At 45.3% G+C, this 15,336-nt stretch overlaps 1 protein-coding gene across 1 annotated transcript in view; it reads left to right on the forward strand.

The window, feature by feature from the left end:
• Positions 1-15,336, forward strand: part of LOC142887971 (ankyrin-1-like) — a 56,542-nt gene that overhangs the window by 25,067 nt on the left and 16,139 nt on the right. The window contains exons 26-38 of the mRNA XM_076025968.1: positions 452-567; positions 710-934; positions 1,625-1,779; positions 1,921-2,132; positions 3,948-4,152; positions 4,444-4,540; positions 5,246-5,474; positions 9,573-9,701; positions 9,809-9,928; positions 10,037-10,121; positions 10,858-10,932; positions 11,785-11,916; positions 12,453-12,617. Of these exons, the coding sequence (XP_075882083.1) occupies positions 452-567; positions 710-934; positions 1,625-1,779; positions 1,921-2,132; positions 3,948-4,152; positions 4,444-4,540; positions 5,246-5,474; positions 9,573-9,701; positions 9,809-9,928; positions 10,037-10,121; positions 10,858-10,932; positions 11,785-11,916; positions 12,453-12,617 (1,945 nt within the window). The remainder of the gene's footprint in view (positions 1-451; positions 568-709; positions 935-1,624; positions 1,780-1,920; positions 2,133-3,947; positions 4,153-4,443; positions 4,541-5,245; positions 5,475-9,572; positions 9,702-9,808; positions 9,929-10,036; positions 10,122-10,857; positions 10,933-11,784; positions 11,917-12,452; positions 12,618-15,336) is intronic.

The following is a 15,336-nucleotide window of genomic DNA, read 5'->3' on the forward strand; positions in this document are numbered from 1 at the left end:
CGTCTTCAAATGTTGACTTGAGAACATTTAGAACGGGGCCAATCGAATCCCTTGACCCAACCAGTAGGAAACAGCAGCTAGTTTCCTATTGGCTGTTTCCCCCCTTATGTCACCGCTGCCCATAGCGACTGTCTCTGTTTCCTTTGAAGATTATGGTCATATTCTGTTAGGGTTTGTTCAATAGATATTTGAAAATAATTGTGTGCAGTCCAACTCTAAAATAACGGCAACATTTTCAGTTACCAAAAATATGAATGTCGAGTATTTTCACAGCTCATTGTGAATTTTACTTTGATGCCGTTTTTGTCCTCTAAAGTTAATGGAAAAGAAAATGCTTTAATATCACATTTTCTGCAGCTTTTGTTAAGTGATTGACTTTTTGATTTTTGTGTGTTGTCGAATGCGGTCATTTTGTGAATGCTCATCAGCTTTTTCCTCCCTGCTTTGGCAGCTGCACACTCCTCTCCCACTGCCCAAAGAGTACGACGAAGACTCCCTGATTCCCAGCAGTCCGGCCACGGAGACGTCAGACAACGTCAGCCCAGTGGCCAGTCCAATACACACTGGGTGAGCAGGAGAAACCGGCAAAATAAAAAGAAGAAGAAAAAAAAATCCCCTCATCTCCATTTAGCAGCTGACAAACAGCTGTTTTCCTTCTTCTTCTACGTGTTTGTGTGTGTCTGTGATTGTGTGTGTGTGCGTGCACCAGGTTCCTGGTCAGCTTCATGGTGGATGCTCGCGGCGGCTCTATGCGGGGCAGCCGACACAACGGCCTGCGCGTCATCATCCCGCCGCGGACGTGCGCGGCCCCCACCCGCATCACCTGCCGCCTGGTGAAGCCGCAGAAGCTGACCTGCCCCCCGCCGCTGGTGGAGGGGGAGGGGCTGGCCAGCAGGATCATCTCCCTGGGGCCGGCCAGCATGCAGTTCCTGGGGTGAGGAACCTAGTTTTTTATTTGCTTTATTTTTTAACGCATTAGTTCCTCATGGTGTACAGCAGGGGGCACCAACCTGTTAGAACCTGAGTGCCACTTCAAGGCTACTGGGTCATTGGAAGGGCAGCTCGTTTGCTTCACTCTTCTGAAATAACACATTTTCTCAGTTTGCCTTTGGTTATATTATTACTAATGACGACACTCATCGATGTGAAGACACTCATGTTAATTTCTTGCAATAATTATCAACAATGACTTCACAAGGTTGGAGACATATGAATAAATATTTGTCACTTTATTTCTATTAGACAGAGTTCACTTAACCTTCTCCGGACTTCAAGTATAATAAAATACATATATTATGGTCATTTTTCCATCCATCTGTGTGCCAAGGATTTGACCTGTGTAATACAGACAGCATGAGTTAATGTTTGAAGTTTTAGTTTCAGAAATAACATTTAAATAAAATAAATAAGAAGATTAAATCATCCGGGTGAAACGGTGGCGCATTGTAATTTTTGTAAATGCAAGTGTGATTTACACACTTAAGAGCAAGAATAGCAACAGAATAAAATGCACCTGCTAAGCCCAGATGTACGACATATATTTTACTAGTACATTAATGCAGCACAGTTTTTGTTGTTTTGACCTTGAAAACACCTTGCCGTGCCCTCTGCGTGTCCCTGGCAGACCTGTGATTGTGGAGATCCCCCACTTTGCTGCTCTGGGCCGAGGTGACCGGGAGCTGGTGGTGCTGAGAAGCGAGAACGGCTCCGTCTGGAAGGAGCACCGCAATCGCTACGGCGACGAGGTGCTGGAAACAATCCTCAACGGGATGGACGAGGGTAGGGGATTTTTTTCTTTGTTTGTTTTATGGTTCGCTTGATTTCAAGACCCAGAGGTGCCAGTGTGTGAAAAGCTAAACCTCCTCCTCTCCTCTTCTTTCCGCTCCTCTCTTCTCCTCTGCTCTCGTCTCTTCTCGTCAGACCTGGAGAGTCAAGAAGAGCTGGGGAAGAAGAGAATCCGTCGGATCATCTCCACCGACTTCCCCCTTTATTTTGCTGTCGTGTCACGGATCCAGCAGGAGAGCGACCTGATTGGACCGGAGGGAGGCTCGCTGACCAGCAAACTGGTGCCGATGGTGCAGGCCACGTTCCCCGAGACGGCCGTCACCAAGCGGGTCCGGTTGGGGCTTCAGGTGAGCTGGGACCAGGAGGAGAAGGAGGAGGAGGAGGAGGAGGAGGAGGAAGAGAGAGATGGAATCCTTAATGCCTGAATGAAAAGCATGTTTTCATACCTCTCTGATCCAAATGAGTCTATTATATCTTCACTTTGAGCAAGTTATTAGTTTCCGTTACTTTGCTTTTGCTTGTTTTTCGTTCAAGGACCTTTTTTCACACGTTTCACACGTGCATGCACTTTTAACTTTGATACAACTGTGGACCCCTTATGTTCTCACTGTTGCCCTCACTGATTTATTTTTGTTTAGTTTTGTTCTTTTTACTTTTGTATTTATGTCCTTGAGTAAGAGAGAGTGAGCTCTGTATTTAACGTGTGAAACCTACTAAACAGAGAAGCACAAGAAGCCTACTTGGTGACACTACCTGATATGAAACTAAACAGTTTGTTTGTTTGTTTGTTTGTTGGCATGAGAGATTTTATTTCCTTTCTGTACAGAAATATTAAATATTATATCAATATACACCCACACTTTCTTTTTATCACAGCAGTTTACGCATTAGATAGGAAAACAGAGAAAATAAATGATTAATACTAACTATGAACATATGTTCCTTTAAAAGTCAAACAGGTTTTCTTTAAATAAAAAAAGGTTATTTATGATGTAGGAAAATCAACAAGTGAATGCTAACATGTATGTTTGAGCAATTGCCTTTTATCACTAGATGCATGTTTCTTTTACTGAACCAACCAACCACATCTGTGTTTGGTGCAGTTTCAACATGACAGGGTGAATCCACCTGTCAAAATAAAAACGAAAAAAATTTAAAAAACCTAAAAAGTTTCAGTGCAAAAATCTTTGATCCAAGTCGAAGAATTTAGACTCCTTTTTTTTTCTCTCCGTAGAAACCTGTTATCATACATCTACTTTGTAAAGGGCTGAATTTTATTTGACTTTATTTCATTTCATTTTCATCTAATCTTAAACATCAATTGTTTGCTAACAAAAGTGTATTTGTTTATTATTTTTTTATTTGACACAATTCTTCATGTCTTTGTTCAGTTACTTTTACCCTCTTGTTTTTATGGTTTCAACTGCATGTGGCATTTAAAGGATAAAGTTCCCAACTTTTGCTATTGTGTTGTTGTGTCCTGCCCTGTGATCGCAGCATCTCCTATTTCACACTCGCTTGTAATTGACAAGCTTTCATATGTATGTGAAATGTGTCAGTAAACCAAATGCAGTTAGATTTAGACGGACCTTTCGCAAAAGTGTTTTTGCTATATATTTATGCATAAGTTACTAACAAACTTCCACACATGCCTTAATCTCTTATACACCAGTAGTGAATGTAACTGGATGAACTTCAGTATGAATTTAATGATAGAGTTTAGCTGTATGATATATTTCGAGAAAAAAAAACATATATTTCACAAATTACTATATTATGAACTGCCTTGTGAAAAACTACATAGATTTCTATAGATACACCATGTTATGATTGTAAAGCAGCCTGTTGACCCATCTTTAAATTCTGCAATAAAAAAATTCTGCCATGCAATCAAATTGTTTACCATCCTTTTTATTGTTCACAGAAGTCTCTTTATCTCCTTCTCTTTTCCTTAATTTTCCGTTCTTTTTGCCTTCTTTTCCTCCATCCACCTCTATTTTCAATTTTACCTTCCATTATTCGATGCTCCCTGCTACTGTACGGTGCCCATTTCACCTCCTCCATGGATTGTCGCCCTCCTCTCTGTCCAAACCTGTGAATTGTCCAACCCGTGGCCGTGTGTCGTGCGCCGCTCTCCATCCTGTCCACCTTTCCAACCTCAGGCTCAGCCGGTGCCCGACGAGCTGGTGGCCAAGCTGCTGGGTAACCAGGCAAACTTCGGCCCAGTTGTCACGGTGGAGCCTCGGCGTCGCAAGTTCCACCGACCCATCGGGCTGCGGATTCCTCTGCCCCCCTCGTGGAAGGAGAGTCCCCGGGACTCTGGAGAGGGCGACACCACCAGCCTGCGGCTGCTCTGCTCCGTCATAGGTAACTACAAGAAATGGTTGCTTTTCCCTCCTTTCTTATCCAATAAATTGTTGTTGTTTTTTCATTTCTTTTTTTCCTTTTTAATTCATATATGTCTCTTCTTCTCTAGTGCACTCTATGTTATATAAAGCTCTCCAATATGGGATAAAAAGAGGCGTTCTGATTTTAATTCTAATAATGGTGGAGTAAAAGTGGCTTTGAGCACATTGTGTCCTCTTGTGTACACATGCGTTTTTCATACTTTTCCATTTGCTAAGCTGGGTTGGGTCTCTGATGGTGTGCTTCCCATAGGTGGCACTGCTCCGGCCCAGTGGGAAGACATCACCGGCACCACCAAGCTGCAATATGCAAACGAGTGTGCCAGCTTCACCACAAATGTCTCAGCGCGGTGAGTGAGGTTGCAAAAAAGCTCAACTCAACTTTTATAAAGTGCCTCAAAGCTCTTCGTGCAATCAGAAGAAAACCAACTGAACCCTCCAGAGCAGCAGAGGGCAGCATTGGCCAGGAAAAACTCCCCTGTAGAGCAGATCCAGACTCCAGGGGGCGCTCATCTGCTTTGACCTTTAGGCTGGGGTGAAAAGGAAATCCAAAAAGTGGAGAGAGAGAGAAAAACAAAGGAGAAAGGTAGAGAGAGAGAGAGAGACAGAAGTAGTCAGTGTCAGATAGACCAGAGTGAGTTGCAGGGTGAGCAACCAAATACATACAAAGTCCTCATAATACAGATATAGATGTATATAGATAAATCATTCACAAAACGTTATTATAGTTATTAACGCTCTGTTCACAGCGCGCTGCTAAAACTGAGACAAAACAAGGTGGCAGTGAAGTGGAAGGAACACCTGACCTCGATCTTGGTGCACTTTGTGACATCACAAAGGGCTGACGATCAGAACTGTATGTTTTTACACGCACATTTTCTGAAAAGTGGAATGAAGCAAAAGAACTTAGAGAACCAATGTTTGTCATTTCTCTGTAGTTTATCGGCAGGATGCAGACATGCAGACAGTTCTGTTATCAATCAGTGGTAAAACAAGTTGCATAAGTTTGGAAGGAAAAAAGTGATGATGAGCCTGTTGTCGTCGCTCCCTCTCAGCTTCTGGCTGGCAGACTGCCCTCGGACTGCGGAGGCCGTCTCCTTTGCCAACCTCCTGTACCGGGAGCTGTCGGCCGTCCCCTACATGGCCAAGTTCGTGGTGTTTGCCAAGATGAACGAGCTGCGAGAGGGCCGCCTGCGCTGCTACTGCATGACGGACGACAAAATGGACAAAACCCTGGAGCAGCACGAGAACTTCACCGAGGTGGCTCGCAGCCGAGACATAGAGGTTGGTGGCCTGTGGACCACAGGGGATGCTGTAGTTTGACTTTAGTTGGTGGTTAGTTTCGTTTTTTTTTAGTTTTCAGATGTACTATAGCGAGATGGTGCTGGGCAGGCAACCAAAATGTGTAGTCCTATAACAGGCTTCTCCTTGTGCTGTTTACCTTGTCGTGGTGGAGAAGCTTGTATGTCTCCGTGACCCGGGTAGCTATACCGACGGGGGCCAAGCCCCCAGCAGGTTCAACCAAGTCGGGCAGGTATTCCGGGTAGAGTCCAGACAAAAATCGGCACCTGGCCCTCCAGGTTGGGGGTTGGGCGTGGGGCTAACAACCCCACTCCAGGAAGTTAGGAGAGGGAAAGATAGTCTACTCGGGCCCAAAATGAACATCCGCCTAGGCGCGTGGAATGTTCACACCATGTTTGAGACATCCAAAACAGCACAGGTAATTGGTGAAATGAGGAGATACAGACTGGACATACTGGGAATTAGCGAATGTCGATGGACCGGATCAGAACGCCAAGTAATGAGCGATGGCTCAGTTATCCTCCACTCTGGGCATAACGATCATCACATTCGCGGCGTAGCCCTCATAATCTCAAAGGAGAAGGCCAACACCTTGCTAGAGTGGGAACCCCTCAGTGACAGGTTGATCTGAGCCCGCTTCAACTCCAAGCACTGCAAACTCTCCATCATTCAGTGTTATGCACCAACTAATGAAGCGGAAGAGAAGGAAAAGGACGACTGGTATGAGGAGTTACATCTAGCAGTCTCCAAAGTTCCTCAGTACGACCTGTTACTGATCATGGGGGACATCAATGCCAAAGTTGGCAATGACAACACCAACTGCGAGAGAGCTATGGGAAGGAACGGATGTGGTGTGATGAACGACAACGATGAACGCCTTGTTGACTTTTGCCTGAAATGCCCTAACACCAACAGAGATCTGGGAGTGGAACTGAGAAAACGCTTCAGTGCTCTGGCAGACTCTACAGAAGAGGTCTTGGATATCAACAGCAAGTGGGAGACCATCAAAAAGATCTATGTAGAGTCAGCCACAAAGGTCCTCGGCTATAAAAATAAAAATAAAAAGGAATGGCTAACTCCTGGAACCTGGCAGAAAATAGAGGAACGTAAAGAGCGAAAGGCCAAGATGCTGAGCATCAAATCACCCAGGCTCCTAGAGTGGGCTCAAAGTGCCTACAGAGAGAAGGACAGGCAAGTGAAGAAGAGTGCCAAAAGTGACAAGAGGGCCTTTGTAGAGGATTTGGCAGATAAAGCAGAGCAAGCCGCTGCAAGGGGCGAAATGAGTACGATCTATAACATCACGAAGAAACTCAGTGGCAAGTACATCAGCCAGTCGACCCCTGTCAAAGACAAGGAGGGCAACATCCTCAGGACAGAGCATGAACAGGCCTTGAGATGGGTACAACATTTCAGCGAAGTTCTAAACTGTCCGGAGCCAGATGACCCTGCTAACCCTCCACCAGCAGAGGATCTCCCCACCATCGACACAAGTCTCCCGGCCCATGAAGAGGTAAGGCGTGCCATCCAAGTCATGAAGAGAGTGGGAAAGCTGCCGACCTAGATTCTATCCATGCTGAGATGCTGAAAGCTGACCTTGCCACTTCAACAAAGGTGTTCACGGAACTCTTCAGAAACATCTGGGAGGAGGAAATAATACCTCAAGATTGGGACAAGGGATTGATTGTTAAACTGCCCAAAAAGGGCAATCTCCAAAGCTGTGACAACTGGTGGGGGATTACACTCTTGTCAATACCGTCTAAAGTCTTTTGTAGGATTCTACTCAGCAGAATTGAATCTGCTGTCGATCAAAATTTGAGACAGGAGCAGGCAGGATTCAGGAGGGGAAGGGGCTGCACAGATCAGATCTTCGCTCTGAAGAAGATCGTCGAGCAGTGTGTGGAATGGAACGCCCCACTGCACATCAATTTTATAGACTTTCGGAAAGCCTTCGACAGTCTACATCGTGACATCCTATGGAAGATCGCGAGAACATATGGAATTCCTCCAAAAATGGTCTCGCTGATGGGGCTGTTCTACCGGCACTTTGAGTGCAGCGTCATTGTCAATGGAAAACCATCTGAGGGCTTTATTGTAGAGTCTGGTGTGCATCAGGGGTGTACCATGTCTCCCATTCTCTTCCTGATGGCGATCGACTGGGTGATGAGGAAGACAATGGCCGATAAACCCAGGGGCATTCAGTGGACCTCGTTTTCCCAACTCGAAGACCTTGACTTTGCTGATGACCTTGCTGTTCTCTCCTCCAATTACACCCACTTGCAGGAGAAAACTGACAGACTCAACCAGTATGCCAAACAAACAGGGCTGAACATCAATGGCTCCAAAACACAAGTGATGTGCATTAATTCCACTCCTAACACACCAATCATTGTGAATGGAGAAACCGTCGACTACGTCGAAGACTTCACCTACCTGGGCAGTCTTGTCAGCAAAGACAACGCAACAAAGAAGGATATCAGAGCAAGGCTAGGGAAGGCTCACAGGGTTTTTGCAAGGCGCCATTCTATCTGGAAGTCGAAGCAGTACAGCCTCAGAACAAAGGTCCGACTGTACAACAGCCACGTTAAATCGGTGCTGATGTATGGCTCGGAATACTGGCGAGTGACAGTACTTGACATGCAAAAGATCAATGGCTTCCACAATGGATGCCTCCGTAAAATCTACCGCATCTTCTGGCCTGAGAAGATCTCAAATAGAGAGTTGTACAGGATGACCAGGTGTTCCAGTATTGGGTCAGAAATCAAACGCCGCCAGTTACGATGGCTGGGACATGTGCTTCGAATGCCCCAGGATCGAATCCCAAAGGTTGCACTTAGATGGACACTTGGATGGGAAAAGGAGTCAAGGTCGACCCAAAACCACCTGGCGGCGAAACGTGACAGCTGAGCTTAAGGAGATGAACCTTACATGGGGCGAGGCACAACATGTAGCACAAGACTGGTCTCGATGGAGGCAGACTGTCGAAGCCTTATGTCCCACTTGGGACGAAGAGGATTAAGATAAGATAACAGGCCAGCCGGGGGCGCTGTGTCACTGCCGTTTTCCCTGTTTACAAGCGGTCAGTGAACATGCGAAATATTGATTTTGAAGCTGTAATCTTAAGGTTGAAAAATACTACATAAACATGCTTTAAAAAACTAAGCATGACATAAACTAAAAATGTAAAAGTGTCATGTATAGTAACAACAATATTTAGCACATTTTATTATATGTGTCGTTAATTTTAGTTCATTAGATATATAGCACTAAAAGCGTAGACATTAACAAGATTTATTTTTTTGCTTCACATTTTGCTAATTCATTTTAAGGTGGAAAAACTATGTAGAGCTGCTTTAAAACAACTGAAAGGCAGTAGAGACTGCTGATTGGAGTTTAGTTTAGTTTTTTCTGACGTATACTTGCTAGACGGTGCTAGGCAGGCAACCAAAGACATAGTACAGGCCAGCTGGGGGCACAGTTTCACAGGCTGAGGGCCTTTCTCCCTGTTTACAATTCATTCATTCATTCATTCATTCATCTCCTATACCCACTTCTTCCTGAGCTCAGGGTCACGGGGGTCTGCTGGAGCCTATCCCAGCTGTCTTAGGGCGAAGGCAGGGTGACACCCTGGACAAGTCGCCAGTTCATCGCAGGGCCACATAGAGACAAACAACCATTCACACTCACATGCACACCTATGGACAATTTAGATTGTTCTGTTGACCTCAGATGCATGTTTTTGGACTGTGGGAGGAAGCCGGAGAACCCGGAGAGAACATGAACATGCAAACTCCACACAGAAAGGTCCCAGGCCCGGGAATCGAACCCACGACTTTCTTGCTGTGAGGCAGCAGCGCTAACCACTTGCGCCACCGTGTCACCCTGTTTACAATTCAGATAATTGGAAATATTGATTTTACAGCTGTAATTTTAAGGTGGAGAAAAGACACAGTTTCTGCGTTAAAACAACTGAAAGGCAGTAGAGACTGCAGTTTGCTGATTGTTTTTTTTCCGGACGTGGCCGTCTATCCATCCGTCCGTCCGTCTGTCCCTCTGCGCTGGGTCATGTCTCGTGTCCCGCAGGTGATGGAAGGAATGCCGCTTCACCTGGAGTGTTCCGGGAACCTGCTGCCGGTGAGGAAGGCCACCCAGCAGCCTCGCTGCTTCAGCTTCCAGGCCTTCAGAGACAACCGACTTCCCGTCTCCGTCAAGGTAGCCTCCTCCGGCCGAAACCTCAAGCGGCGCTCAGCTCAGCTCAGCTCGGCTCAGCTCAGCTCAGCTCAGCGCCGCCATGTTTCTTTTGCCTGTGTGTGCACAAGGTGAGAGACAGCAGCAAAGAACCCACTGGATTTCTGTCCTTCCTGCGCAAGTCCACCAAGTACGAGGACAGCCAGCACGTCCTGTGCAACCTCAACATTGGCATGCCTCCATGTATCAAGGTAGGTTCTCCTGAGGAGTCGCATGTCTCCGCACAACTCGGTCCCGCCGCTGTTTTCTCCCACCAGATGTTTTGGACTTTGAGAGTCGTTTGGCTCGCTGTGCTGCAGATCATTGGGAGTGAAGACCGACGGCGAACTCTGACCCCGCTGGCCCTGAGAGAAAGATACAGCGCCTTGAATGAACCAGCCATGGGTAGGGAGGGCTCTCGCTTCTTCATTATCTATTTCATTTTTTTGCCATATATCTTTAGTCGTAAAATTTTCATCATGCTCCTATGATGTCGTTCACCTAAATTAAATATTAACAAGAAAGAAACATTCATTTGCAACTCGTCATGTTATTCCTTTAAGCACTGCTTTCTCCACAGTCTTGCTAACCCCAAATTTAAACTGTGCCCTAGGTAATTCCCATTTTTCCTACCCACTTTATGTTGGAGAAATCTTTCGATTCTATCACGATTTTCGATGTCCATCCCTGAATTTATTCTTAGTGTCGTAGTCAATATGGGAATATGCGTGAGTGAACAACACACCCAACGCGTCATCGATACAAGACTCATAGTCAGGAGTGCCTGACGTGTGTCAGAAAGGGATGTTGCAATGTGGTCATTGCCAACAGGTGGCCAGGAGTGTGAACTGAGTGTGAGGGAGTGTGAATTGCAACCTGTCAAAATGACAGCCTTCTGATTTTTCCGGTACCGTTAAAAAAAAAAGCGACCTCTGATATATATACGTCTATACGTGCGTGTGTGTGTGTGTGTGTGTGTGTGTGTACATACATATATACTGTACATACTAATTGAAATATATATCCTACCTCAGTTTTGCAAAAAGTTCTGGAAATCTTCCCCTGGAATTGTAATTAGAATCTCAGCCCCCTGATGGACAGGTGTGACGTTGTTAACTTCCTGTCTGGTGTGTGGGTGCAGCGTCAATGAGTGCCATGGAGCGGACGGAGCTGAAGATGGCCGTGATCGCTGAGCAGCTGGGCCTGAGCTGGGCCGGTGAGTGGCTGAGGGACGTCTCTGTCAGAATGTTTTCATTCGTGGCGAACACGTGTCATGGAACCACAGGCTGCTTTTAACCCCCAATACACCACGAAACAGGATTGGTTCTTTATGCTTTATTTGCAACAACAAAAAGATCAGAGACTGAGCTAAAAGAGATTTAAGACCTCCAGGAAAATGGAATGGAAAGAAGGGAGACTCCAATAAACGGAATCGGCTGCCTGCATTGTCAATAAACAATCATAAGTCACAAGAAAACAATAAAAACACACCTTACACAATAAGAAGAAGAAGAAGAAGAATTAAAGCTGCAAGCAGCATTTGTGGGACTAAGCCACCGTGGCCGGCGTGCGCCGATGACGTCCGACACCTGCCGACGCCCCCCCGACAAGTGCCAACGTCCCCCCCGACACCTATTGACGCCTGCCAATGCCCCCCAACACCTACCGATCGCTTCAAAATCCTGCCAACCCCTGTTGACGCCCCCGACCTGCGGCTGTTGCGGTGCCTCTTCCTCCCTCTTATCGCCTCCTCCCTGATTGCCCGCCTAGGCCCACCTGTGAAAGAAGCGCTTACAGGGAGAACACAGCTGAGCTGTCCCTACTTAATTGTCCATAGAGTCCTATTCTGGTTCTCCCTCGCACACGCACACAGTTCACAATCAGACAGCAAACAGCCAAAGTCGGAAAACTGCCATCCGTGACAAACGCTAACAGCAAGGGGGCGGCGTCGACTCAGTCTAATTACCTTTTCTTCACCGCCTGCCAAAAAAATAAACAAAACAAAAATAAAACGCTTTGACAAGGATCCGAGGTGCAACCTCGATTGATGTGAACGTTCTTGTCTCAGAGCTGGCGCGCGAGCTGCAGCTGAGCGTGGACGACATCAACAAGATCCGCGTGGAGAATCCCAACTCGCTGCTGGAGCAGAGTTCAGCGCTGCTCAACCTGTGGGCCACCCGAGAGGGCAAGAGGGCCAAGAGTGAGTGTGTCGTCCTCCCAGAACACTGCTTCTCAACTGCTGGAGTCTCAGGACCTACATCATTTTCATTCATTCCAAAAAGAAAGCGCTTGTAGTAGCCACGTTCTATCATGTCTCGTAAATAAATTATTGAAATTATTGAATTGAATTGTGTGGCCTGCAAAATTAATTCCCAACATTTTCTCGATAAATACATATATTTTAAAATCCTTTAAAAAAAAAAAAAAAGGATTTTTTTATTTATTTATTTAAAAAGAATCGAAACGGTCCATGAAGCCGTGGCCCAATCAGAACAGCTCCACAACCCTCCAGTTGAGAAACGCTGTCCCAGAACCTGTCAGAACCAGTTTCACAACCAGTGTCGCTCCCACTGAAATGAAAAGGTCATAACCTTTGGCTGAAAATTGTTCTTTTTTTCTCTTCCTCCTGTTTTTCTGTTTTTTTTCTATTTCTTGCTCTTTCTTCCTCTTCTTCCTCTTGGTCGCTTGGTCCTTGTGTGTCTCACCTCCTCCTCTACGTGTCGTCGCTCGCTGCAGTGGAGAGCCTGTACGCGGCTCTGAAGAGCATCGACCGTCTGGACATCGTCAACATGCTGGAGGGCCAGCAGGGGGCGCCGCCGCCACCGGCCAGACAGGGGTCACGTGACCTCAACAGACACCGGCACCACGACAGAGAGCATCTTTCTCCTGGTTTGACCAATGGTGAGTTCACATTTTATGCCCCCCCCACCCCCTCTTCCCCTTAACCCCCAACTGCCCCTCCACCGTCCTAACATCGTGTTTGGCCTCGACCTCAGAATCCTGCTACCAGATATTTTTCCCATTATTCCCTCAAATCAAAAACAAAGTGTTTGCTGCCGCCCAGCGTTTGGATGCCTTCACTTTTTCTCATTGAATGTCTTAACGGCCCCGTCGCTGATAAAAGCTACCACAAATGATCAACTTTGGGCAACAGGCAGAGGGACTGAGAAAATAACACAATGTGTTTAACGACGTTCTGCTCACTAAAAAATGCCCATTAACTCTGATTTAAAGACAATTTAATATCCCAGTCAGTAATATTTGGAGATTTTGAAGAAGAAACAGCGACTTCAAGTGGTTACATTTTAGATAGTAGCACTCTTTCACTCTCCCTCCCCCTCCTGAGCTTGCCAGTGAGCTACAGTGGCCTGCGCACACAAACCTGGATACCTCATCCACCTTCTTCTTCGTTGGTTTATTTGAAGATGCGAGCGTGCACCCTAAATACCAAACACGCTGTCATGCTCCTGGATTGTCCACACCAGGCTTCCTTAGAAATATGGCTGTGCAAGATGGCAGCTAAGTGGATGCAAGAATCTTAATCTATGTATCTTCATATATACAGTATATGTATGTATTTATATATACATATTTATATGCATACTTATATTTATGGGAACGGTTCTAAGGGTAGGAAAACCAAATTACTTTTATTAATGTATTTATTGGCAGTACATTGAGCTTTTACCCATATAAAAATCATTAATCAAGCCAAATATTACACTCTAGACCTTTAAAGTTGTTCAGTTAAAAAAAAAAAAGGACAGGTTGTCATACATGACCAAGTCACATATTCCAAAGTCTACTGAACCTAAACTGGCCCCACCAGCCGTCAGTCTCTGCTCCTTTTCCTCATGGTTTGCTTCACACGTGCACATCCTACATCGTCTTGACTCCATGTTCACCTCCACGCCTGTGAGGGCCACAACTCCTACGCGGACGGGCTCTACCCTGTCGCGTTGCTGTGTTTTTGCTCCAGTTTTTTACTGGAGCAATGGCCAGAGATGTAGCGATGCATGGAGGTGCAACCATGAGGGCAAAAGGACGGAGCCGCGGCCGCTCAGATCACAGCCGCAGTGAATCTGACACCCATCAACCTCGTCTCGTCGTTCCTCACTGTCTGGCTTCCTGCCTCCCGCTGTAATGGTCAGTGTTTGAACCCAGTGGCCTCTTTTAATGGTTTTATTATCTTACACAAAAATAAATCTCCTCTGTCCGATTAATGATCACAGATGAAACACCTCCCTCCCTTTGCCTCCACCGACAGCCAGAGGTGGAGGCAAGGACGTGTAAAGTAACAAAGTACTAAAACTTTGTTACTGCACTTAAGCAGATTTTTTTTTAGGTATCCATATTTTACTTTAGTACTTCTTTTACTTTTACTCACGATATTTGTACAAAAAATATCTGTACTTTCTACTTCTTACATCATTACGTGTGTGGTTCAAAGTGTTAAAAAGTTACAAATTGCCCCAACTAACCCTGCTACATTAAGATGACCTGGATGATTGAGAACCTTCACAGATGTTAAAAGAAATTCACTTATTAATACAGCTGTTGTTTCTTGGAGTGGAGCTTTTGAATAACACTGTTGTGTTTTTAAATTTAAAACTAACTAATCATAATTGTATGGGTCCCTCAGCTAATCAACATTTATTTATTGTTTCATTAATTACAAATTTTTTTTAAAAAATTACATTTTACTTAAGTACAGTTCAGAACCAATACATTCTTACTGTTACTTGAGTAAAGGAGATGAACAAGAACTTTTACTTTTATCAGAGTATTTTTTGCACAAGCATCCACACTTGAGTGTGAATGCTTTTGCCACCTCTGCCGACAGCAACTTCTGTCGTGGCCCCGACATCATGAGCTTATTATTGCTGGGTGAGAGGTGTTGACAGTGGCCAGTGAAGTGCAGCGAGGCCAGTACTTGCTAGACGGTGCTGGGCAGGCAACCAAAGTTGCATGATCCTGTAACTGGGCCAACCGAGGGCGCCGTCTCACTGGCAGTGGTACATTTTTTTTTTTTTTTTATTACTCTTTACGAGCCATCATTGAATCTGTGAAATATTGATATTGAAGCTGTAATTTTAAGGTTGAAAAACACCTACATAAAGCTGCTTCAAAACAACTACAATGGAATTAAATAGAATAGAATAGAATAGAATAGAGCAGACTTTTTTTAATCCCACATGCATTGGTGGAATTTAAAAATGACATGAACTAAAACTGTCAAAGTGTCAAGTATAGTAACAGAAATATTTAGCACATTTTGTTCTTGATTTTAATTAGATATATCCCTAAAAGCATAAACTTTGATGAGGTTTATTTCTAGCTTCACATTTCCTGCAGACACAAAATATGGTCACGTCCGAACAGTCAACACAGGACAAAAGCAGCGTCCTGAATAAGAGACCAGAAGTAAGAGGGACACAGGCAGCCCGACTTGTCCGTTGCTCTCTGAAGCCAAATCACTCAACCACTGCATTGCTCCAGTGTCTTCACTGTGTATGTGAGTGGCGTTAGCTGATAGACGCCGCAGCTCCAGAAGTGCTGATGCTTGCCTCTCTAATCTGTGGACTGGAGAGCTGCTCCCACAACACGAGCTCCTTATCAC

The sequence above is a fragment of the Nelusetta ayraudi genome, unplaced genomic scaffold, assembly GCF_046127955.1.
Source record: "Nelusetta ayraudi isolate G7.1 ecotype Tasmania unplaced genomic scaffold, CSIRO-AGI_Nayr_v1 ptg000018l, whole genome shotgun sequence".
In the NCBI taxonomy this organism is placed as follows: domain Eukaryota; kingdom Metazoa; phylum Chordata; class Actinopteri; order Tetraodontiformes; family Monacanthidae; genus Nelusetta; species Nelusetta ayraudi.